Genomic DNA, 27,279 nt, shown 5'->3' on the forward strand with positions numbered 1-27,279 from the left:
CCATACTATTACTGGCGATCTAAACATATCAATTAAACATGAACATCTCCGAAATGTGATATAATGTCCTAAGTTAAGAGAACCCTAACATAGCAATTGGAACAAAAACTTCAAAATAATTACGAATTTCTGAGGACTACTATAGACCATGGAGTAAACGAGGACACTTTGTCAGAAGGGGTCAAAACAATCAGGTCTCTGAAAAAATCGCATTCATAAATTAAGAACTATGTGAATAGTCCTCCAATTTGCTGTTCAATGCAATTTTCCTTGACGCCATGAAGGATTTATGATTCGCCAAAATCTCATCCTTGTCAAATGATATGTTTTGTATTTGGGGATTTCCAGAGTGTTCTCTTTATTCCTAATTCTTTTACAAGACACTCTTAGTAGTAAGATTACAAGAATTTCTATATTTTTCGGTTTGATATAGCTCATATAGCGCGCATTTTTAAAATTAGTTCTAGTAATTCGAGATTAACTATTCTTTAAACTAATTATACATTTTATTGCATGCATGCTTTATTTTTACAGTGAATGCGCATCTTTGACGCACAAGTATGTGTTGTCTGTGAGCCTAAAATCAATAATGTTGGTATGTGTATATCAATTGTTTTATAAAAAAAAAATCAGAAAAATGCTGTACTCCTTGGAAAAATTCAAAACGGAAAGCCCCTAATCAAATGGCAAAATCAAAAGCTCAAAAACATTAAACGGAAGAATAGCAACTATCATATTCCTGACTTGGTTCAGTAATTTACTTATGTACCAAAATTAACTAAAATTTAAGAAATGAAAAGAAATATTCTTAATGTTAATAAAACAAAATTGAAGCTTAGAACATCTGACCAGTTACTGGCATACATAGATCTATGTTTAAGCTAGATAGAACAGTTAAGTACAAAACGGAACAAGTTATAAAACATATTTAAACATGTAAAAGTAAAAAGAAACACAAACAATCGAAATAGATATACCATCACAATTACACATACGCAAAACATGTTTTAATCGTATTTTTTCTTAATTATTTAGCACCAAGGATCACCGCCCCCTCCCCTTCTGTTGCAAGCAAACTTACATTCCAGGATAATCATTTTTGTTGGCTCGGATTCTCTGACCATTGGCAATAGTGCGAATTTCTTCTGTACCAGGATCTAGGAAGAAAATAAATAGTTACTGTTATTTTTGTTTTAAATAAGTAAAGAACGTGTAATCTTTAACCATAAGGGTGAAATCTTTTAATTCATTCTGTTTTGCACTAAAGCATTTTTTTGGGTAAATATTTCAAATGTAAATCATGTTTACTGTATCTAACTATTAATTGAAATAGCGTTATTTTGAAAGTTAAAAAATGAACTTCAATGTATTGTGAATAACACAAGTTTATCTTAATGAAAACAAAAATGTGTACCCAGTATACGGATGCCTCATCCGCACTATATTTTCTATGTTCAGTGAAGCATGAAGATGTGGTAAAAACTCTAATTTGGCATTAAATTTAGAAAGATCATATCATAAAGAACATGTGTAATAAGTTTTAAGTTGATTAGACTTCAACTTCATCAAAAACTACCTCGACCAAAAACTTTAACCTGAAGCGGGACAGACGGACGAACGAACGAGCGAACAAACAAACGAACGGACGCACAGACCAGAAAACATAATGCCCATGAATGGGGCAAAACAAATATGTATTGTGTCCGTCCGTTTGCCATTCCTTCGAGATCAAGTGTTGGTTTGGTAATAAATACATGTAATTTTGATATAAAAATAAAGATACAAATTAAATGGAATACACATAGCCAATACAATATAAACTATGTATTGAGCGCGATATCATGTTAATATAAATAAGAAGATGTGGTATGAGTGCCAATAACACAACACTCTATAAAAAGTTAAAAAATATATAGACATGGTCTTCGTCACGGAGTATTGGCTCACATCGAACAGCAAGCTATAAAGGGCTCCAAAATGAATAGTGTAAACAATTCAAACGGGATAGCCAACGGTCTAATCTATACAACAGAGAAACGAGAAACACTTAAGAACCAAACCAACAAACGAGAGCCATTGAACAACAGGCTCCTGACTTAGGACAGGGGCACAAAAAATCCAAACGAACAAAATATAAACTTCTTATATCAGTCCAACATGCGCAATCGTATTTTAATGCGCTAGTTTCCAAGGTAACAGTTATGTAGCCGACATATTACCCTTCTGTACATGGACACATTATTCCGACTAAGAATTAAGATGTTCTAGTTCTTTTTCCTAAATGTCGCATGCTTAATCTGTTATCTGTATAATAAATTCTGCCAGTCAAGGCACATCTCCTTGTACAGCTGGAAAAGCAGCAAACGTCAATTTTGAGGTAGCCTAGCTAGGTTATTGCATGGAACAGTTAAGAAATAGAGGCAAGCACGCCACCGTAAAATCACATCATTAGGATTTCACATAAACATCAACTAATAATTTATATACTCGTTTAATAAAATGTAAGAAACCAAAAGAAGTATTCCTAATGTTTATGTAACAACATTTTCAAGTAGAACACATGACCAGCTACTAGCACATATAGATCCATGTTTAGAAAAGATTAAAAGTTGTAGGCTCAAGATTTAAATCTTGTGCGCACAAGATTTATAGTTGTATGCACAAGAATTAAAGTCGCGCGCAAAACTATTCTAATAACTTGATAAGCAGTAGTAAACTTACTTGTGGATGTTAACAAATTAGATTCCATCAATAAGTACAGGCCAGTCGCCTGACGTCTCCACACCTGCACAGTAGTAAACTTACTTGTGGATGTTAACGAATTAGATGCCATCAATACGTAGAGGACAGTCGTTTGACGGCTTCACACCTGCGCAGTAGTAAACTTACTTGTGGATGTTAACGAATTAGATCCAATCAATAGGTACAGTTCAGTCGCTTGAGGTCTCCAAACCTGCGCATCAAATGATCCTGTGGCGGCGGTGTGAAACTTCCACTCATACACGAAACCACAACAGTCATAACCAAATTCACTAGTTTGAGTCAACACAACAAGAACTCCTGAAAGTATATTTTTTTATCGAAAATCAAATCTTATTTACCTTCATTTTATTATCTTTACATCATCTTCTTGCTCGCTTTTAAAGTTTCTCGGCTTTGTTTCTTAAAAGTTCTAAGTCTTCCCGGATTATTCAATGTGAAGAGTCAAAACTTAATTTTATGGTTCAATAAACTCAAAATAAATAATAGCCATTCATTAAATATGTTAAATAATAAAAATAAATCTGTTTGAAATGTCTTATCCAATTTCTCTTAATGCAAATAAAATATGTTAAAACAAAATTTTGATTAAATTATAAGTGCACTATCTTTTCGTGAGTATTCTGAGGTTTTAGTTTTATGATGTCATTTTCAAATATATAAACATGTTTTGGTTATTCACGATTAAAAACAAACTTCAATTTAGAAACGCTTTGTCAAATTTTGTTCATATCCTCGCATAAAAAATGAATGTGTAGCACAAATAGTTGTCTTTAAAGCAATATTTTGTATTTTCTTTTTTAAGCGAATTAGTTTCGTTTAAGGATGTTTGCTACTCCATTTTAAAATAACAAGCTTTTAAAAAGACTGTTATCAATTGATGGTGTGTAAAAAAATTTGAACTAAAAAGGCGGGGGGAAAATGCATGGCCCGTGTGCTTGTTTTCGAGATATAAGCCATTAAGAATTTGGCGGGAAATAATTCTCTTTAGATTTTTCCTACCATGATTTACATTTTTGTAACAGTAAAAAAATAACAAGGATTTTATAAAATTTTCAAATATGGCTTTTTAAACTATATGTAATAAAATTTTAAAAAGAAAATAGGGGTTAGCGGGCATTGTTTAATGGGACTATATAGATAAAACCAGAGAAATCCGAATATCTGTCAGAAATTCAAAAACAAGAGAAGCGAACATCCTTAAATCCGGGGGTATCTCAAATAAAATTTTGCATAAAAATATGCAGGCTGTGTAATATTGTATAAAAATTTCTTTGACGATCAACGGTTTAGGACTGAAATATAGATTATACCTGGTATATTTAAGGTTCAGGTGGACCCTATGGCTAAAATGAGCGTATTTTCACCTCAAAATTTACTCTGAGTACAGACAAACCTGCGCATCTGTAAAAAATTTCAGGCATAGCATGCCCTAGATAAATAAATTTCAAATATGTTTTATGTTTTAGAAAAATAAAAACTTACCAGGATTTTGCCGTGCACTTTTTTTCATTCCTCCAGAAGGCGCCAAAATAAACTAAGTTGGGAAACAGGTTTGAGAACTTCCCCACAGGTAATAATTGAAGTGAGCTGTATTGCTTTACATGGACATGAGATGGACAATAGATACCTGACAATAATTGGTTATTTAAACTGTGTACCTGAGTGGACCATATCAAGATAAACTCAACTGTTTGTTAATTTTATCATCTTCTGCAGGGACGAAAAAAAAGTGTACGGCAAAATCCAGTTAAGTTATGAATTTTCTAAATCATACAATGCATTTGAATTCTATTTATCTAGGGCATGCTATGCCTTAAAACGTTTCCAGATGCACAGGTTTGCCTGTACTCAGAGTAAATTTTGAGGTGAAAATACGGCCATTTTAGCCATAGGGTCCACATGAACCTTAATGATCCTTTTATTCTCTATTTTTTTTGAATTTCCTTTATTCTGTATAGTTTTGGCATTTCTATTCTGCACTTATAACTGATTGTTCAATATTCTGTAAACCCCAAACAGACACTCATATTTAATTTGGGAGGCCTTGGCTTATATAGAAAATTGTTATTGTAACTTTTCAATAATAGGGACATTTAGGACAACTATACTAAAAATGAAAATTCTATCGGCCTTTTTCTATTACCAAAAGAACTATTAAACATAACAGTTGTTCTATATATCATATATAATTTGAGAGGCATTGGCTCCTACAGAAAATTGTTATTGTAAATTTTCAATAATTGGGACATTTGGGACAACTGTACTAAACATGAAAATTATGTCGGACTTTTTCTATTACCAAAAGAACTATTAAATATAACAGATGGACGATTAAAAACAATCATTACTTTTGTTTCTAATTTTACAGGACAGATATTAACTCCTTTATTCTATCATGAGATACTATATTAAAAAACAAACATTCCAAGTTGATCATTTTGGAAACTTATCATTTATTTTAATACCATGATACAATGTAACTTTTATTTGTGAAACATGTAATCGTAGGTTACCTGTTTCAGCGTTTACATCAATTTTGTTGGTAAGTCCGTTTTTCTCTCCAGTAGTTTCGTCTTTCGTGCATACGGTCAAAGCACTAACATCTACAATAAACAATTTCAGATTATTAATGAGGGTCTCAATCTGAAAATATTTATGGAAGAACAAAAAATCAAATGGTAAATTCACGGCAATTAAAAAAATAACATAAAATACATTTACGATGCTTTTGTCAACTTGCAAGATTTTGATTTTTAAAAGAACAAAAATACGAAAAGTAAAAACATGAAAACACGTTGCACAAAAATTACACTTTTTCACCAACATTCACAATAAGTGTCTTTCACTGCGGAGAACATGTCGTTTAGAACGTCCATAAGTATGCTTTAAAACCTTATAGTTTTGTAACGTGTTTTGAAAAATCGTGTTTTGTTTGAATTTGATAAGGATTTTTTTTCATGCAATTGTTTACGAAGAACTACATCCGATAATTTAATTTTCATACATTCGTGTCCCATAGTTTTGGTGTCAAGCTCACCCGACGAAAAGTGATTTAACTTGTCAATGTCACGGAAATCGGTATGGTTAAAACATTCGTATACTAAATACAATGAAGAATTATTTTCAGTGTTGCTTTTGTAATAGTTTAATATTTAAGATAAACGTTTTTATTTTGCCCCATATAAAAGTGTTCATTTATCTGTTAGCACTTTTGTGTGTGTGTGTGTGTGTGGTTTTTTTTTTTTTGGTTTTTTTTTCAACGTCTTGGTCAATCAGCAACTCTTTTTTTTTCAGATTTTGTTTTAATTTGTTTGTTTTAATTTGTTTCTTTTGAATAATGACTAGAAACAAATTTTAGAATGACAATATTGATACTCTTCATTTTACAGGTAAAATATTAGCGTATTATTACAAATTTCTGACTTGAAACCACCAAGGAGAAAATACAGAATCTACAAATCAAATTGCGAAAAGAGCATAATGCTTCGTTCACACGTACCTTTAATTCGAATTGAATTCGAATCGAATGCGAATCGAATTCGCTAATCGCGTTCACACACTTTTTAATTCGAATTGATTCGAATTGGCTAATTCGAATTAACTAATTCGCATTAGAAATACGTTTTTATTAATCCGAATTAAAAGTGAACGTCGTTAAGACAGTAAAGCGAATTTGACGCGCATTCTAATTCGAATTAGAATTGACGTTAGGACGTTAAACGTTTCGAATGCGAATTAGTTAATGCGAATCGAATTCGAATTACGTGTGAACTCAGCATTAACTAATTCGAATTAGTTTAATTCGCATTCGAAACATTTAAAGTCCTACCGTCAATTCTAATTGGAATTACAATGCGCGTCAAATTTACTTTTCGGTCCAAACGACGTTAACATTTATGCTGAGTTCACACGTAATTCGAATTCGATTCGCGTTAACTAATTCGAATTTGTTTAATTCGCATTTGAAACGTTTAACGTCCTAACGTCAATCCTAATTCGAATTGGAATGCGCGTCAATTTCGCTTTACTGTCCTAACGACATTAACTTTTAATTCGGATTAACAAAAACAAATTTTTAATGCGAATTAGTTAATTCGAATTAGCCAATTCGAATCAATTCGAATTAAAAAAAGAAGAGTGTAAACGCGGTTAGCGAATTCGATTCGAATTAAATTGTCCGTGTTAACGAGGCATAAGTACCAGCAGGGCCCGTATGCATAAAGCTACTTAAGTTAAGATTTTCCTTAGTAAACACTTAAGTTAAGGAAACTCCGCCCTTTTTATCTAAGTGGTATGCATAAAAAATCTTAAACTAAGTATTTCCTAAGTAAAATCTTAGATGTTTTAAGTCACGCCCACAACACTTAAGTGGTATGCATAAAACTCCTTATACTAAGGAAACGCCTAAGGTAACACTTAAGTCTAAGGTACATATAGAGCTACCTTAAATTTTCAAAAATAGTTAAAAATTAGTCGAAAGTTTGCGTTTTTGGTAAAACATTATTATGTTACCTACAATTTGATTGATTAATATATATATCAGTAATAAACTAATTATTCGTTTATTTATTGCTAAATAATAAGTAAATATTAAAGATCATCGTTATTTTCTTCGAATCACGTATAATCAACAAATCACTTTGTATGGGGTTGGGTGGGGGTGGTGCGTCATTTGAACTTTCAATTCAGTTTTATTCTAAAGATGTAGGGCATACCCTAATTTTTTATTCACTTACCGGGACAATATCGAAAAGTTTTAAGACCTACCAGAGGTGGATTTCTTTCATAAAGGGGGGGGGATATGAAACAATTAGGTTGATTGTTTGGAATCACTGTTACGGCAGTCAGAAGTCCCCATGGAATTCGTCGGTTATATAAGGTATTTGTGATACCTTACTCGTTTTAAACTATTTTTGTCATATTACCTTATATATTCAGAGAGATATATTGCGGTTCGAAAATATTTCTAAGTTCGTTAAGATGTGGAGAATATACTTACTGTAATAATTTGTTTTAGTAAAGATTGTAGGACTTTTGAAATATATCCTAGTTTGTATATGGATTTCTGGAAAACAATCTACCCTCCCCCTTTTTTTGTTGTAAAAGGGAAGTGATAAAAATGTTAATTTCACATCAAAATAGATTTTTTTAAACTATAAGCAAATGTAGGCAAGGGTTCTGGACAGGGAGATGGCAGCGCATAATAAGCTCAACGATAAGTGAACATTTTATTGAAAAAAAGTGTTTTGTAAAATTATTTGTTAGCACATGCATGCTTACAATGCTGTACTCAGTCTTGTGCTACGCCACTGATTTAACCTTGATCATGTTTTGTTAGAGTTTAAAACATATTGTTGTCTCCAGAAAATATTACACCCATGAAAGATAATTAAAGATTAAGTAGAGGAAAGTTTTGGATTACCAATGCTCATCCGTCAAAGCATCAACCATAAAAAGCGTTGTCTTATATGCGCCAATTGTTCATCATTAAACTATGTTACGTTCTATTGAATTGTTTTACATGTCTATATCAATTTAACCCCAGCTCTTTAAAATAAAAGCATGCACTGATCAATAAATTAAAATAATCATAACAGACTTTTTCACGGATGAGTACATGTGATGAGCTAATATTTATCATACGGTAACTAGAGAAAGGTTCCGATTTAAGTATTCCTTAGTTAAGTGAATACTTAAGTAAGTTTATGCATACCATTTAAGAATTTGACTTAACTAAGGAAATTCTTAGTGAAATCTAAGTTTAAGGAATACTTAAGTTAAGATGTTTTATGCATACGGCCCCAACTGTTCTTTGTAAAAATAAACATATAGTTAAGGAGGCTCGAGGGTATAAAAATTTCAGAAAAAAATCAAACATTTGTTTTTCATTACAAATTTTATTTATTTCCTTTTGTAGTTGTTACTTTATCATATGGTACAAAAATCATTCAAAACAATCAATTCTAGTTGGCCCCAGATGACTTTCAAAATGTATTCATCATTGAAAAAGTTCCAAATTATCTCCCTTTAGTGGAAAAATGCCATTTTTGGCTCTAAAATTGAAATATCTTTTTCAACTCATCGGTGACCTATCTTTTTTAATATAATTTCCATATAAGCTGTACTTAAACTAAATTATTGTAAAATTTTAGCGATTTCTGTAATAAATTTCCTTTTTTATATTTCGATATTACTTTTATATCTCCTATTACTTCAACAGAAAAAAAAAACGCCTTTACAAAAATGTATGCTTCTTTCGAAGGCAGATTGTGAGCGCAAATGAATTGTGACCCCACTTTTTTATTTTATTTTTCTATTAACTATAAGATAAAGTTCATTTATAGAAAAATATAGAGAAATCCTATATAAATGATTTAGACCCGCGAACCCCCTTAAATACGCTATGCAAAACGTTTTTTTTTATTAGAATTGCTGTATCTTAAAATGTACTAGTATACAAACTGTTAACTGTTTAAACATGAAATATTTATTGTTTATATTTTTCATATTGTACTGAATTATATATTACTGTCACCTTGATGGTTTTTTTTTGTATATTGTACCAGAGACATATATATGTCTCTGATTGTACTTATTTGGAGAGGATTGTGCTTGGTTGTTAAAACTTGATTCCAATACTTTTGTTTAATAAAATGTAATAATAATAAACTAAGTACCGTGAAACAATGATTGATATGTGAACCGCTAGACTTTAATTGATATGTGAACCGCTAGATTTTAATTGATATGCGAACCGCTAGATTTTAATTGCTTAATCTTGAGACTATTGTCTTAAAATGAAGAAAAAAAAAAAAAATCTTAATAAACTAAAACATAATACATAATATAAAAAAAGTAAATTTATCTAAATCAATTTAGGTCTTACCATATAATTTCCATAACAGGACAAGTGCTGCAAATACGATGTTGTTTTTAATGGTCATTTTTATAAAATATGATATATTTTCTACGGATTATACATGACTTTATGTGAACGCGTCTTTGGGTCTCTTATTTCTACATTTGAAAGTCTGTGAACGGAAAGGTTGGTGTTATGTAAGTGTGACAACTTCTTTCATTCATATTCATATTGTTAAACATAAAATCAAATAATTTAAATTTCAACATTGTTATAGTAAACAAATCTTATTTGCCATTTTCTATTGGTTAGAACGATGTATTATACAATATATTTGAAAGAACAAATAACAATCGAATTAAATTTATTATATGAAATAAACACTTGTTCCATGATCGTCAGCACGTATAAAGATTTGCGTCATGATATTGGGTTACTGCTTTCATTGAATAATAATTTATTCAACGTATTACTTGAGTAAATTTAGTAACTTTGTTTGCTTATTTTCTTTATATTTTTGTGAAGTAAAATAATAATCCCGTGACGGCTTATATCATCTAGTTATTGTATAGTTATCAGTGGCATTCCAGAAAGTTATGAAACATTTTGTATATGATAGTGCACTCTTCGAAAATTACAAGTCAATACATATAGGACTAGTCCGAGATTACTCTGACGTCCAACAGCTGTTTTGACAGACAAGCTGGAGTCCATGATTACTCTGGCGTCCAACGGCTGTTTTGCCAGACAAGCTCTAATCCCCCAGATTACTATGACGTCAAACGGCTGTTTAGCCAGACAAGCTTGGGGACAGTCCCCCACCCCAGCTTGCCTGGCAAAACCGTATATTCAGTTTTATATAAAACTCAGACATGACAACCAGCTAAACCAATCAAACAAAGAATAAAGTCTGATAAATGACCAAACAAGAACCAAGATACCTACCAACGACAACTTCTGAATTACAGGCTCTTGATTTATGACAGTCTTGATGTGGCGTGGTTGAACACGTATATTAGTATGCATCCATCCCCCTAAACTACGACATAAGTGAAATAGCACAACATAAAAACAAACTGTAAAAATCATTTGCAAATGACTTCTTTTATTGAGTACCATTTCCGTTGATCACATAACATAAATAAAATACATGAAAACAAAACGTACTAGCAAACAAGAGTCTGCTGAGAGGAAATTTATTGTAAAATTAGCACAAAACAATCATGACAAAAGAAGATTCCTCGTAAGGGCATCGTTTACTTGTTATACGATGATCTTATACTTTTTCATGCTTATTTTTCATTGGACAATAATGATGTCATTTACTATTTAGCTTGGCAACGTCAAACTCTAATATTGTTAACAGTGTAATCTGTTTGTGTTGATTGTAATTTCACTTACAAGAACCAATGCCTGTACCAAGTCAGGAATATGACAGTTTTTGTCCATTCGTTTTTGATGCGTTTTGTGATTTTACTTTTTATTTTTTTTCATAAAAGAGAAAAAAAAACTTCGCACGTATTTTTTAAAGATCTAAAATATAGTACCTTATTCATAATATGGGTTCGGTCGTCGTATTCTAAAAGTGAATTTGCGTTTGGTGTACTTTAGCTTAAATTTATCATTTGCACGGAATTTAACACACGTATTTCTAGTCTTCATTGCAATTATTGAAATATTTACAAATACAAGAAGAACTATACAAAAAAAAAAAAAAAAAAAAACGAATAGTTCATCTTGTGCATGTCAAGTTATGTGACATTTTTTTCTTTTCTTTCAGATGATATATGTACACTTTTAGAAAATTAGTTAATTAGGTATATAAAAACACTTAATGACTGTGTTGTTCAGTATAAAACACCTAATGACTGGTTGTGCGGGTAATAGCAAGTTTGTTGTCCCTTCGCATACCAACTATTCCTCTCGGCTTTGCCTCGAGCAATAGTTGGTATCTCAGGGTCAACAAACTAGCTATTACCCTCACACCCAGTGAATAGGTGTATAATACTAAGGCGGTAACCCAACATGCACTATTGACCAAACTCGAACGGCATGGGTACCCAACTTGGAAATAAAGAGCCATACATGTATTTGACTCATTCATCGTAGCACATCAAATGAACCTTTATTTGTACATATCAACAGTGAATACACGGATGTTTTAGTAACAAGTTCTAATAAAACGTGAGTCTAATGTGGTTTACAGCATTTTAACCTGACCATGATTAGATAAACTGAAACATCTGTTAATGGTCGTTAGTTTTCTCGTTTGAATTGTTGAACATTTGTTATTATCAAGCCTTTTATGGCTTACTTTGTGATTTAGTTTATGCTCATTGCTGAAGGCCGTAAGTTGAACCATAGTCATTCTTTAAAACTTCTACGTTATTTGGAACTTCGTAGATAGTTGACTCATTGGCAATTGTACCAAATCTTCTTATTTTATTTTAATAAAACATTTTTTTAAAAGTTTTTATCGGTTCCTAATAAAAAAAAACATACTTCTTTACTTTATTTGCAAAAGATTGACAGCTCCCGATAGCTTCGTTTAAAACATAGATCAAGCTACACCTAAATAATTTCAGTTCCATTGACTTAAGATCCGGTTACTTCATTTATTTCTACACATTGCTGTCTTGTGTTTTACTACCTTTTTTTAGTTAAGTAACGAGATTCATGCTAGCTCTATGTGCGTAGCAGCATGTAAATAAGGCCACTGTTGTGAATCTACTCCTATGACTGGCTATTAGGATGAATTTGACTATTAATTTTAAGTGTCTACAAGGTAGATAACTTGAAAGTTTCTATGTTACTATACATTTCTGGCTTTCAAATTGTGTATGTTTTAGCGTTATATTTTGGGAGGCATTCTATTCATTTACTAGCACTGTGTCGATACTACTTCTAACGGACTGTCGTTCTCCGAGGATATCTCCAGCTCAGAAGTCAGTGCTGCGGTACCTACATGATTCACAACACTTTGTACTTTGTTGATAAATTTAGAAAGCGTTCCCTCAAGTAAAGTTGACTTTGCATGAATTTGGATATTCATTTTGTTTCCATTTTAGTCATATTGTCCCGATGAAGGAAACAGTATAATAACAAAAATATTGAACTCCTGGAAAAATCGAAAACGAAAACACCGTAATCAAAATTAAATGGCAAAACCAAAAGCTTAAACAGATCGAAGGAAAATACAGGGGGGGGGGGTATTTACATTAAGCACGTAGGATTGTGAAATGATTTATTGAAGCCAAAATTTCTTTTCATTAGTTTCAGTGTGATCCACCTAGAAAAATGGGGTTCATAAAAGAAATTTCTGTTTATCAGTCTTTGCAGGGTTTGAAATCTTAATGTCAATCAAAACGAGAGTCAAATACCCTAATATATTCCTCCCTAATATCTGAAATTATTTTGAATTAAGAAATATATCTCCCTCATGCAAATTCGTTTATCCTTATTCGACTTTGGCTTTATATTTTTTTGCCTTCTTTGGTTTACGCTGTGTTATATTTCTATTTGTATCCATCTGATAAGTTAAGTCTTTTGTGGAGAGCTGTCTTTTTGTCAATTATACTACATCCTTTTTATATTTGGCTCTACGTTTTACAAACTACATATATTAATAATCTTGGGACTCTCTAATATTTTGGCCTCGAGCATGACTGAAGAGATATTCATTGTTGAAATTGCATCTGGTGCAGAAAAATATTGGTACCATTAATGTTATTAAGTCTTTGGGGTCAGTACTATTTAATAATTGTTCGGCTTAGATGTATATACGTGCCTGTGTAAAGGACTGTTGCTGTGTATAGACTTACATGAAGAGTAAACGATGTGAAGTTTAACTAACGCCGCTTGGAACGTTGACCGGGATTGAAAGTTTTTTTTCATTTGATTTTCACACTGGTTATTGTCATTTTATATCTTGATATATGATTATTGACGTCCCGATAGATTAGAAGTAAAGTTTAAAGCATTAAGTTAACATCAGTTAAAACAGAGTTGCAATCATCGACTTGCGGAAAATGTGATAACTTGCGGATGTTAAAACATCCCATAATAGCTTGATTTTATTTCGACATAATAATATTTTAGTCACTGATTTGTTCCATGAAACTGCCAAACCACAACATACATTTTTTTAATGAAAGAGGACTACACTTTTCCATACTGAGATTTCATTTGAATTTAAACATGAACGTACCTTCATTTAAACACTTAAACGGTTCTAGACAGATGACATATAATGTGTTTCTGTTATATTTCGATGAAATAAGAAGACTATGAGTTGCTTTTCATCATTTAGTCATTTTCATAATTTCCAATGCAAAAAAAGATATCATTCAATTATTATCACATCTGTATTAATTTAAGAACATTCTAATTATGTGAAATATGAATTATTTAAGAAAAATTTATTGCAAAAAATAGCTAACAAATAAAATCAAGGATACCAGGCTGTCAATTGTGTACGTTAAACCGAGCGGTTTTTTTTTACACAAAAGCGGTCGAATAAATAAATAAATATACAATAAATGTGCAATTTCAGAAAATATATAATTTATTTGTATGAGCTTTAGAAACAGGACGAAAAGCGAAGCCACGTTCAATCCACCATTTTCTGCATTTGAAAATGCCTGTAACAAGTCAGGAATATGAAACTTTAGTTATTCAAATCTAAAAGCATTGTCTCTATTTTCTCAAATAAATCGACGTAGTTTAAACGCGGACCGCGAAGAGGACCCTAAAATGAACTTGTACCGAAAAAGGAATATCCACATTACACATTGCTACAAAAAGAAAGCAGGATATCAGCAGACTGTATTTATATATACAAGTACAAATACAACTGTACAGCAAATGATTATTATACCTGTTACAAGTAAAATAGTTAGCTAATTGCAGGATTAAAAAAAAACATAAAGCACGAAGTTGTAGAGCATTGGAGACTAACAATTACGTCAGGTTTTGCCTAATACAACTAAGATCATCTATTCCTGTGGGTAGTAAATCCTTAGTATTTCGAACAATATGGAGTTTTGTAAACATTTAATTTCTATAATATGACTATATCAATGATCATTTTATATGTCAACACACAGTTTACTGTAGTTTAATGTGAGTGCGCATTTTGTACAACATTTTCGGCATTTATAAATAAAGACACAGGTAAAATAAATAAATAAACAACTTAAAATCATGGTAATATTAACATAAATATAGCACTTTTCGAATTCTTGAATAAATCATAAACGTCACTCTTTCCCTGTTACATATTACATAGATAATCATAAAACACAAAATGTTATCGCATGATTATTACTGAAAAAATAGGCAAAACATAATCTGAATTAATACTGAAGAATATCACATTTACGGATACATGTAATTTTTACAATAGAGTATACTTTAATCATTTAATATCTTTCTCGAATCAATATCTTTGAAATGATTTCATTGGTCTTTTCCGCTTCTTTTTACGCATGCTACAAAGGAAAAATGAACATGATAACGAAATATATCTTCCATGGTCAGTCATAATTATCGTCATACAAGTTGATCTTTCATACTTCAACTATAACCAAAAAGATGAAGATAAAACCTCTATCACTAATTTATCAGGACTGCTATAATCGATCAGCAAAACAACACGTGAACGAACAACATTAATAATTGAATTCGTCAATTAGTGTGTTGTTCGGTCATTCGTTCAATATTTTTTCAAAATTTGAACCCACCGATTAGGTTACACATTTTAACATGTCTTCATAATCTAGTTATAATTTAGGTATGACTGTTATTTTTGATTGTTTACATCTTTGTCCGGCTGGTCTTTGGTGGATAGCTGTCTCATTGACAAGCATATCACAGCTTTATTTATTTTATATACAGTAGGTCATTTGCCTGCATGGCAAGCAAAAAACGTAAAAAAAAAACACGATTTAATTAAAAAAATGAATAAACATAATAATGCCCTTTAAACAAATAAAATAAAGACGTAGCAGTAGTGTCGGATTTTATCTATCCCTTGTGACAACACAGCTCTGTATGCATGTGACTAATATTGGATGTATTATCTCTTCTCGTGGGTATCAATTTTCGTAAATTGAGAAAAAAAATGTATTTTTGTGCTTATTATCATTTCGTGGTTTGACTTAAGTCTACATACAAGCATATATAAACTGTCTGCCTTGTTGACAATTTTGAATTTGCTGTGCACCTTTACGTACAAAATCCACGAAAATCGGTTTCCAACGTATACTAATTGCTGACATATAGCAATCTATGATTGTACACAATTAATAAGTAACATGTATATAGAATTGTATCGGCAACTCACCTCCGTTCTTTTTTCTTCAAACATGAACAATTCGATTTGTAGAGAGTGTGTACAGCAACACAGAAGGTGGCAAAAAGAATAAACATCAGAGGAACGAACCAAGCCATGTTCGGAGAATATCGAAAGAACGTTAAGTACTCGATACCATCCCCTGGAGTAATTGGCGCCACATACGTTGTTGGAAACACAACATAAACTATCGTGAGACCGTCCCTGCCGCCTGTATCTACACCATATATGGTAAGATTCAAAGTAGAACCTTCAGTATACCGGTTCAAACTTTCGCTGACAAATATCGAACCATTTTGTACTACATCGAACAAACCGTAGTTGAAATCTTCGAGTGCAATGTGGTAAAAGACATTTCCTAAAGTAAAGACAGAAATGTAAAATATTAACTTAAATATGTTGTTGGACTTGATACAACCATTGAGTTTGCATATGCAGGAATTTACTGTGCAAGGATATGATTAAAATGGTAAACTCTGGGCGTTCCTAAATATATAAAGGGAAAATCCAGAAGATTTTAAAAACTCATCAATTTTAGAGAACTCTGTAGATGCGCTTCTGAAGCTTCCTCCGATTGCCAATATATATATATATGCTTAAGACCAATGAAAAGATAAAAAAAAAAACAACATTAATTTATATCTATATTTGGCTAAAACAGATTTTTTTCTTCAAATGTCTCTTTTATCATCAATCAATCGTTTTCTAATCTCTTCTAATGGAAGTGAAACTAAAACACTTCTGAAAACACTAGCATAAGGTAACGTTTATGTAGATAAACTATACTAGCGAGTATTATAACTGCTTATCCTTCTAGAGTACATGATCCATATGATTGTTTGGGTCGTATTAGAGCAGTATGACAACATTTGCCCTATTGTTGACGTTAACCTTTTATCACATGTATTGTTTACTACATGTGAAGCAGGATCGGCTACATGTCCTTTGCACTTGCGATCACGACTGGTTTTCGGTGGGGTTCATGTTGCTCAGTTTTTAGTATTCCATGTTATGTTATGTTGTGTTGTGTTTTTTTTCCTCTCGTTTGTTGTCATTGCGCTGTGAGTACATTTTCGGCTTATGGTGTCCATAGTTTATTTTGGTCGTAAAGATCTTTGAAACTATTTTGTTTCTTATACATCGATGGCTATTAAACATTTGGCATTGAGCGTTCCTGATGATGGTAAATCCAGAAAAGCGCTTCGTACGCATGAAATTCATAACGTGTTGCTTAAATTTTTTTGCATCTTTTTTCAGTGTTTACCGTATTTTCGTCTCATCTCTTTTGTCAGTATTCTAACTCTAGTATAGATTGCAATTATAGGGACATAGGCTGAATTTGTCGTATTCTTACTGGTGTAAACTACGGGTTTCGATTTTTTGAATGGTTGGTTGTTTGGTTTAAAATAATTCCCGGGTAACAAGTAAAGAAACATATTTGATCTTTTTTTTTTAATATTTTGATATGAGCGTCACTGATGAGTCTTATGTAGACGAAACGCGCGTTTGGCGTACAATTATAATTATATTCCTGGTACCTTTGATAACTATCGATTCGTTTTTGCCCTATTTGTTCAAACAACCACGAGGTTGCTAAGTCATCAAAATACAACAGAAAATAGTGCTAGCATTTATCCTCTGAATCAAGTGCGTTTATGGTTACAAAACGAAACAACATGCTGTGTAGACTAAATGACGAGCATATGCATATAAACGAAAAAGGCAAACTAAAACCAATAAACATACATTGTAATTGAATGATAGACTTACCATAATTTCCAATATCTTTATCAATTGCTTGTACTTGTCCAACAAATGACCCAACACTTGAAGTAACTGGTATGTAAAACGTGTATTCACTATATATAAACACAGGTGAATTGTCATTATCGTCTAATATAGTTATATTAACATATGCCATATCTGTATATTCATCATCAGTTATAGAAACCTTACAGTCTATCTTAGATGCTGTACCAACTATGTCTAGATCATAGTCTGTTGAAAACGAGAGAAGACCTGTCGATGAATCTATGTCCAAACGACCCGTGTCGGCACCACAGTCAAGAGAAAATTTTAATGTGTCACCATCTACGTCTGTATACTGGTAATATGGATTCTGAATCATAGTTCCTCCCTAAATAAATATTATAAACAATATTAACCAGTAGGAACTTGAATTCTGGAACGTGTTTTGCATAACAAAAATATGCTAGTTTTTTTGTGATGGTGTTTACTACACAAATCTACCAACATAATAAATTATAAACAAGTTTCTGTAATCAATTGCTGTTAACATACTACAAAACTGGTGGAACAAATTTACTAAATGAATTGTCTATAGTCGATAGTATTTATGAGAGAGAAAAAATGAAAATCGGAATGTAAGTGAAAACTTCAGCATTTCACTTCAAAAAGGGACGTTAGTGAGAAAATTGAGTCTTCCTATATGTACATTAAAAAGAGTACCGTGGGATCACTGGAGCTCTGAACACAGACTATATAAACTCAGTATGGTTAATCAAAAACACAACACAGATGCGAAGATAAAACCATGTACATGAAGTAGGACACTGATAAAATAGTTGTCAAAGGTACCAGGATTATAATTTAGTATAAAAACCAGCATATAACAAATCACCAAAACATCATCAAAAGCATCATTTGATATATTGCAAGTAAAGTAATATTGAACTTACACTATTTTCTGAAGTTGTAATTGAGTAATACTTCTTTGTAAACACCGGCGCCTCGTTTACATTCTGTATATTCAATGTTATATTCGTAGTGTCTTCCAACAGAGAATCCGACCCAGTTATCACCAGCAAAAATGACTTGAATGGAATTGTCTCGTAATCAATATCAACCAAAGATGTTATTAATCCAGCTGAAAAAAAACAAGGTGAAGGTTATTTCGTTACTTGTACGCTTTAAATTCGGAATCGATTATGTCGCATTAAACTTGGGATATATTGTGTTTAATTTTTAATTGTTTTGAACTAATCAAAAATATAATATTTATGGATTTTTCAACTAGATGGCGGCTCACTACTTAGTTACGACATGTAAACTGTGATATTTTGCCATTTGATAATGCTTTCGTTTGAATTTTCCTTGGAGTCTGGTAATTTTGTTTATAATAATAAGTGGTGTTCGCTTCAGGCAGTTAGAAGTCCGAAATCGTTTAAGATTTTGAGTAGATGGCAACAAAATAACGGTAGCTTAAAATGTGAAAAATAAACATTAATTAACAAAATCAAGGACCTTTACTAAAGGTATTTTTTCTATTTCAGAATTATGTCTGAATAGTTGGAATCCCTTCAATAAATAAAGCTTTTTTTGTTCTTTGGATGTTTGAAACACATTACATGTCAATACATTAAAGAAACTGTTTTCCAACAGCAATGTATATGGCTGAATGATATTTAGGTTTATGAATATTTGTGAAAGTTAAGAAATTTTAGGTGGATTCGTAACACTATCTTATTCTTAAATTCCACCAATTGTTATCAATATTTGATACTAATTGAAAGTTATACCAATAAACTACTTATAGACACAAGGATACAAATTTTGTAAGCAAGAAGGGCGTTTCGTCTACAAAAGACTCATCTGTGACGCTCTTATAAAAAAGTTTAAAAGGCCAAATAAACAACGAAGTTGAAGAGCCTTGAGTGTCGTACAATAATACAGGAAAATAAATGTCATTTACGCTATTGTTCCTGTTGTTTTTAGCAAAACGTTACAGAAAACTTTAGTAAGAGAGATATTTAAAGAATTTTTGCAAACATTATGCTGTTAGTCATCGAATGTATCAATAGACCATTTGCCAGTTTTTGGGTTGTGGCATGCAAAAACTGAAACTTTTTTATTCAAATAAGCGTATAAATGTGTCAGATCCTTGTCAATTAAGGAATGTATCGCCTTCATGCAAGCTACGACTACTTTTTCAGGTTTGCTTTGCATGATATTTTGGTTTCATCATCTCTTTAATGTTCGTACAAGGCTTTGTATTTTTGATTTTTTTTGTCTTGTGCATCTTAATTGTCGAAGTGAACATCTGGTGAAGTAAAATACAATATTGATATAATAAAATGTCCTTTTTTACACAAGTTTGTGCCTTTTTAAACCCATTTGCCGCGCTCACGCAGCAAGACGCTTTATATCGCGATACGCTGCAAATACAAGTATATCTTACAGTATCAATAAAAAGAAAATCTGATAAAAGGTAAATATGTTCCATTCGTTATAACATGCTTTTCTAGTAGCATTTTCCGTGCGGAACGCAAGAATCTGAAAAACAGAAAGCATACATGGATAAATTACTTGATTTGTCGACGCCGAAATAAACAGCGCCATCTGGCGGAGAATAAACGACAGAAAATGTATGAACGTCTGACAAGTCTTCATCTGTTATTGTTGGTTGAAATATGGATGATCCAGAATTTATATTTTCTAATACCGTTAATGTCTGCGCAGGAACTTGGAAATGTGGCGGGAAATTAATACCTACAAACAAACAAAACGAGTTATAAACTGAGATGTAAAACAATTGAAAATTGGGAACGATATCTATCGAAATTGATAATAACAAAATGCATCATCTGACAAATTGGACTGAAGACTAAATAGTAAAGAAACAACTGTGTTGAACTGTAAAAATCGGAAATGAAAGGAAACCCCAACATTGGCAAAACTTCCCGAACAATCTAAATCAAAACCATATATTGTGAACAATATGTTTTATATATCATAAGCGGCTATAATTTCAACTTACGAAATGATAACATTCACTTAGCCAGATTTGAAATGCACATATATTTAGCTGTAAGATTTGTTATTAAGTTTTGATAGCTTATGAAGAACAATTTCAAACAAGCTATGTAACCCAAAACTGTACCTGCTAAATGAATAAATTAAAACAAAAATTAATTTAGGATAAAGCAAGGATAATATACAGTTCCGTTAAATGAACTGGCATTGCTCGAGCAATGTACAAGTTCTACGAATGAGTATTAATCAATTAAATTACTACTAATACTACTAATACAAAATTGATCAGGATAAAGTAACTTACCTGTAATACGAACTGATAATGACCGCGCAGCCACCACATTTCGCCCATCTGATACACTAATGTACAAATCATAGCCGGCTACTAGCTCCGTCTTTATAGAGCGGGTAAAAGATATTGCTCCAGCTGAAACATTTGTTCTTATTCTAAAGAATTTGATAAACTGAACAATCATATTTATGTGTATACTCATTACAGTTTGCGGGTTTAAGATAAAGGCAACAGTAGTATACCACTGTTCAAAACTCATAAATCCACGGACAAAAAACAAAATCGGGGTAACAAACTAAAACTGAGGGAAACGCATTAAATATAAAAGGAGAACGACGACACAACATTAAAATGTAACACACACACACACACACACAGAAACGGACTAAGCATGAATTTGGGATAGATAAGTACCGTGACACGTCTTATAGTAATGTGAATTCACACTCAAAAATAAGAGAAAACAAACGACACAACGGAAACACAACGTTAAAATGTAACACACACAGAAACGAGTTATAATATAACAATGGCCATATTCCTGACTTGGTACAGGACATTTTTATAGGAAAAATGGTGGGTTGAACCTGGTATTGTGGCATGCTAAACCTCCTTCTTTTATGGCCATGTGAAATATAACATTGAAATAACAACACAGCATTAAAGGACTACAATGTTAACAAATAGGAGAACACAATTGACAAAGAAACACACGAATAATAGCTAACAAAAGGCAACAAATTAAAAAAATTTAATACGCCAAAAGTGCATTTGTCCACACAAGACTTACTAGTAACGTCCAGATACAAAAGTATCGAGGACCAAAAGTTCAAAACAATTGTGCCAAAAACGGCCAGGGTTTTCTGTTAGGTACCAGAACATCCCTATTATTTAGAATAATTTTTGCAATTAATAAATTTTATGAAATGACTATACAAAAGATGTACATGATAAAACTGAAGTATTATCTAATTACAGGAAACAATCGAAATACGTTACATAACCCGACAAAATGCAACACATCCGAATAAGTTTAAACCTCAACGCCAAGTGACGTCATATTAGAAATTGTATTTGATAAGATAGTGTAGATGAGAATAACAATAATAAGTTAATACCGACTACCAGTTTATTTGACACCATATTGAGTAACACTTGGACATCGTTAGACATTAAAGCCAACAGCATGGTTAAGTTTTTTTTTGGTCATCTCAAGAAGTCATCTATTAGACTATATCAAATAACGAAGACATGATGACTCTGAACACAGAGTAGTAGACCCTAACAAAAAATGTTTATACAGTGATCAATGTTAAATCTCCATGTAATTTTTTATATACTATTTTATTATCTTTATCGATTGTCTCTCTTGCCATAATGCATTTTTCATTTTTCATTGTCCCTTTTGGCATCTTCTGCCTCTAGGTTTAAACCATATTTGATTTAGTATTTAAATTTCTATAAATTGTAACTTGGATTTAGAGTGGCCTCGGTGGCATTCATATCACGTCTTCTTATTTGTATAAAGCAACTATAAATAAGATTTTTTAAGTCTGTATTACTCACTGTTTTGGTTGATTATAAATGGCGCATTCGCCGTGTTAGATGACAAAGAATATTGCACATTGTCACTCTCTGGATCCACACTGTCTACAGTATAAATGATCTGACCAGCAGCTGAAGTCTCGGACGAAACACTTGTTTTATCTATAGTAAAAACATCTTTCATTGATTAAGATTGAAAACTCGTCAATTATTTTTTTAATCAATTACTGTAATAATTTCTACTCGTTTTGCATGAAAAAAACCATACCAATTGAGTCTTATCCTTTCACGCAAAGAACAAACATATACCTAATTCATCTCTTTATTATGTTCAAATAATTATACAATTTTGTTTAGTCTGTTTAGCCTGTTCGATTGTTTCGTGAATCTGTCGCATTCTTTTATTATCTATGTACTTTGTTTACTATTTTTGGTCTGCACAGAGGCAAGTCTTCTCTAGAGTTTAAGTTTTGTTAAATCGTTCATATATATTTCATTTAGTTTGTCATTGATTTACTATAACCGCAAACGTTTTAATGACTTACATTATATCCAGTTATAGGTTAATAGCTGGCCGACTCAAGATTGTAAGCCTTAGGAGGTAGAAAAATATAACTATGATTTAAAACCCGGGTGGTTTTGACTCGTCAGGCTTTGTCGGCAATTCATCTAAAGGAAAGAAACTGTGAAAAAAGATTCTCTGGCTTTCCAGATTGGCAATTGAGCGATAGGCGAACAACCTATATTTGTTAAATTAAAAAGCTACAGAAACGCGAACTTCTCCCCTTTATGCGACACATGACGCTAGCTGGAATTGTAAGTTGTAAGGGTGTATTAAAATTAAATGTATAGTACGTATCCTTAAAAAGGGCAACAAACAGAACAACGCTTATGGAATAGTTGCGTTCAATATTTTATATAGATTTGTATTGTATTAAGAAAATAATATTTGAGTTTGAATAAACATTGGCCAATAAGGGTTTAACCTGCCCACATAGATTAACCTGATTAGGCAGTTCTTTTTGTAGATTATATAGTTGTATGATAACTTTACAATGAATACTCCGTCGCAGTTACCATAATATTACCTTGAAGATTGGGGAAGTATGGAGGCATATTTCGAAGAATGTAAACGTAAAACGCATCCGAATCACTTCTTCGCTGGTCAGCACATTCTATATTTAAAGTATATTGTCTTTTAGTATCATACACGAACCCTTGATTACCTCGAACCCATATCTCGGTTTCTGTAAATAAATATTTTATTTCGTTGAGAAATCAAAGAATTATATTTCATATTGAAACTAGAGTTCTGACTGTTATCTTTACCTCCTAAAACTAACAAAATTATACTTTATGTCAATTAAGGTTCAAATTATTTGCCTAAATAGTCTTCCGTTTTTTGGTATTCATTATTTTAGTTGCATATGAAACTATATTAAACCATAATATTTTTTTCGTAATCGACACAAAATATTTTGATAGGCTTAATATATTTCTTGCTCCCACTGCCTCTCAGCAATATCCAAAAGGTGGATTTTCTTATAAACCTTGTATTGTTTAAATCCAAATTTCAATCTCTTTAGAAGGGGTTTTCCTAAGTCCTTTTTGGTCACATATCTTTCAACCTGTTTTTCGGTTTTTATACGTCGTCATCTTTCAAATATTCGGCTTTGAGCGTCCCATCGAAGGGAAATTCAGAAAAGTGCAACGGTTGCATGATTTCATTGAGTGTTTTTTTTCTTCAATTTTTATAATTTAAATGTATAAGCGAGTATTTATTCTAAATTAATAAGTATAACTACACATAGCGCTTAATCAAAGCATATATGTGAAGACATACATTTCAAACTACTTTAAATTTACCAAATTGCGCTGATGTGGTTTGGAGATAGAATATAGAAGTTGCTGGTGTAATAACACATGTAACTGTATCATTAGTCGGATCTGTCACCGATATGGTATATAACAAACTTTCTGAAGTTATACTTTCCGGTATGTCTGAACTCATTGGTAGGTTTACAATTGTTGGTGGCTATAGTAAACAACAGAAAAGCAACAATATTTTACATGTTATAATAGAATTGGGAGTTGTTAAGACTTGATGGACAAATTCAGCTTTAATGATGAATTTTATGATTTAGAAATGCAGCAGCCTTTAAGAAATGGTAAATATAAATTTTAAAAAAATATCTGCCATTGCTATCTGCCTTTTTAACTTGCACTTACGCAAATCCACTGATGAAAGTGTCAAAATCTGACATCACAAATTGAATAATGAGGTTCCTGATGACATTAGACTATAGGGAGAAACGGGAACTACTTGTTGAACTATTTCGCATCATGAGAAAAATCATGTACATATCTTTAAATTGTATATAACTTTCTGGTTATTCAAATGAAACTTCAACAGGATATCAATAGTCATCTAAAGTCTTTAAGCTTTCATTTGATACAAAGTTCTAAATTTTTATAAAGTAACAGTTAACGTAAGAAATTATTAAACGTGTTGTTTTCAATTTTTTACATCACTGGGTCGATATCTCTGCTGAGGGTATCATTAGCTCAGTAGTCAGTGCTTCGGTACTGACATGATTTAACAAACTTTACTAAAATTGTCCGTTTTTTTCGAAATTATTATGAACCTATGGTTTCAACTCTCTCAGGCAAAGTTGGCTTTAGATGAATTTGGCTATTCTTTTTAGGTATATTTGACATATAGCTCTTCAACGATTTTCGGTACTTATACATCTTCGGATTTCAAATGTTTGGGTTTGAGCGTTCCAGATGAAGGTAAATCCAGAGAAGCGCTTCGGACGCAAGAAATTATTAAACGTGTTGTTATAAATATTTTAATAGTTATCAAAAGTACCAGGATTATATTTTAATACTGTATAATGAACATATTGGTCTCTTGTGGAGAGTTGTCTAATTGGCAATCATACCACATCTTCTTTATATATATATAGATTGTTCAATTAAAATGGAAAACTTTTGTCCTAACATTTGCTTTAAAGGCAACTTACTTCTCATTCGCAACTGAGAATGCGAATGAAAAGAAGTTATGTGCCTTTTAAGATGGTATATGATTGCCAATGAGACAAATATCATGTCACCCGTCAAGACATTGTATCAAGAGTTACGTTTTCGTAACTTCACCTTTAACTCAATATGTTATCAAATCTCAATTATGTAATATCTTATTAGTTTCCAACTTAGTATTACCTCGTTTCGAATTATTGCAACTGTCAAGACATCTGAGACAGATCTCCTATGATCAGCACAATCAATATTTAAGGTATACGAAGGAGTGACATCATAATCCAAAACTGTTCCTCCAACCAGGAAAACTCCATAATCCACTGTTCGAAAGTAAACAAGTTACTCAAATTATTAACGTAGAACTTTATGATTCCATCTGTGAATTTAATATATTTAGTACTAGATGGATGTCAAATTGAACTACAATTTCATTGATTTCAATGGAAAAAAAGGCTAGTAATGAACAGTTGATGTATATTTTAAATTATACAGACAAAGCATTAAAAATATGATACAATTCCCGAAAATCACATTGTCTTTCACGTAGCAAATTAAAGTTTCAGGAAACTAAAGCTTACAGTTATACAGCAGTAAAAACAACAGTCGTATACTACTATTTAACAGTTTGATAGTCATATACTTAGTATTGATTAAGTGAAAATAAATCTGGGCAATAAACCAAATCCGAGGGAAACACAATTTATCTAACAATGCAAGTCTTAAGTCAGTAGTCAGCAGTTCGGTGTTGACAAATTTTTCGAAAACCTAAGGGTCTTCTTATCCCAGACATACATTACCGTAGCCGTATTTGGCATAACTTTTTGGAATCTTAGGTCCTCAATTCTTTTCAATTTTGTACCTTTTTGGCTTTATAACTATTTTGATCTGAGCTTCACTGATGAGTCTTATGTAGACGAAACACGCGTCTGGCGTATTCATTTATAAGCCTGGTACCTTTGATAACTTTTTAAGCCAGAAGGAGCTCGCAATCTATAACATTGAATAAAATATTTGAAAGTGCAAACCTGATGCTGGTAGTATTTTACTTAGTTCAAATAAAGCATTGTTTGGGTTAAATGCGCATGTCACAGTATCAGCTGCGTTAACATCGGTAACGTTCAAAGAATGCACTAATGTTCTAGTGTTGAGGTCTTCTGATATACTTTCGGTTGTTGGTAAACTGTTTATGACTGGTGGCTGCAAGTATAGGGTATTTCATACAGCTTTTACATTTACATGCTTTAAAGTTTTATTTACCATAATGTATCATTACAATCTTAAAATATATTTAGTAAAATCACTAGTATAAAACCAGGTTCAATCCACCAATTTCTTAATTTTAAAATGCCATTACCAAGTCCGGGATATGACAGTTGTTTATATTGTTTGATTAGAGATTTTCCGTTTTGAAATTTCCTTGGAGTTCAGTATTTTTGTGATTTTACTTTTCACCATCGTACCTTCTGTTGTCGCAAAAAATAGAAAAAGAAAGAAAACGCTTAAATGAAAGAGGGACGAAAGATACCAGTCAAACTCATAGATCGAAAATAAACTGTCAACGCCATGGCTTGAAATTTAAAAGACAAACAGACAAATAATAGTACACAAGTCACAACATAGAAAACTGAAGACGAAGGAATACTAACCCCAACA

The 27,279-nt window shown here is 31.9% G+C and overlaps 2 protein-coding genes across 2 annotated transcripts in view; both read right to left on the reverse strand.

The window, feature by feature from the left end:
- LOC139526680 (cadherin EGF LAG seven-pass G-type receptor 2-like) overlaps window positions 1–9,707 on the reverse strand; it is a 34,291-nt gene extending 24,584 nt beyond the window's left edge. Inside the window, exons 1-4 of the mRNA XM_071321841.1 lie at window positions 9,650–9,707; window positions 5,277–5,366; window positions 2,890–3,060; window positions 1,082–1,157 (exon numbers count right to left, since the gene is read on the reverse strand). Of these exons, the coding sequence (XP_071177942.1) occupies window positions 1,082–1,157; window positions 2,890–3,060; window positions 5,277–5,366; window positions 9,650–9,707 (395 nt within the window). The remainder of the gene's footprint in view (window positions 1–1,081; window positions 1,158–2,889; window positions 3,061–5,276; window positions 5,367–9,649) is intronic.
- A 4,952-nt stretch (window positions 9,708–14,659) lies between these two features.
- The window catches only part of LOC139526681 (protocadherin Fat 1-like), a 34,666-nt gene continuing 22,046 nt past the window's right edge, over window positions 14,660–27,279 (reverse strand). Inside the window, exons 12-22 of the mRNA XM_071321842.1 lie at window positions 26,652–26,823; window positions 25,810–25,946; window positions 24,451–24,619; window positions 23,673–23,831; window positions 22,606–22,746; window positions 21,052–21,174; window positions 20,301–20,483; window positions 18,674–18,861; window positions 17,745–18,111; window positions 15,966–16,332; window positions 14,660–15,111 (exon numbers count right to left, since the gene is read on the reverse strand). Coding sequence (XP_071177943.1) covers window positions 15,060–15,111; window positions 15,966–16,332; window positions 17,745–18,111; window positions 18,674–18,861; window positions 20,301–20,483; window positions 21,052–21,174; window positions 22,606–22,746; window positions 23,673–23,831; window positions 24,451–24,619; window positions 25,810–25,946; window positions 26,652–26,823 — 2,058 coding nt within the window. The 3' untranslated portion in view covers window positions 14,660–15,059. The remainder of the gene's footprint in view (window positions 15,112–15,965; window positions 16,333–17,744; window positions 18,112–18,673; window positions 18,862–20,300; window positions 20,484–21,051; window positions 21,175–22,605; window positions 22,747–23,672; window positions 23,832–24,450; window positions 24,620–25,809; window positions 25,947–26,651; window positions 26,824–27,279) is intronic.

This window comes from Mytilus edulis, chromosome 6 (assembly GCF_963676685.1).
Source record: "Mytilus edulis chromosome 6, xbMytEdul2.2, whole genome shotgun sequence".
Classification (NCBI taxonomy): domain Eukaryota; kingdom Metazoa; phylum Mollusca; class Bivalvia; order Mytilida; family Mytilidae; genus Mytilus; species Mytilus edulis.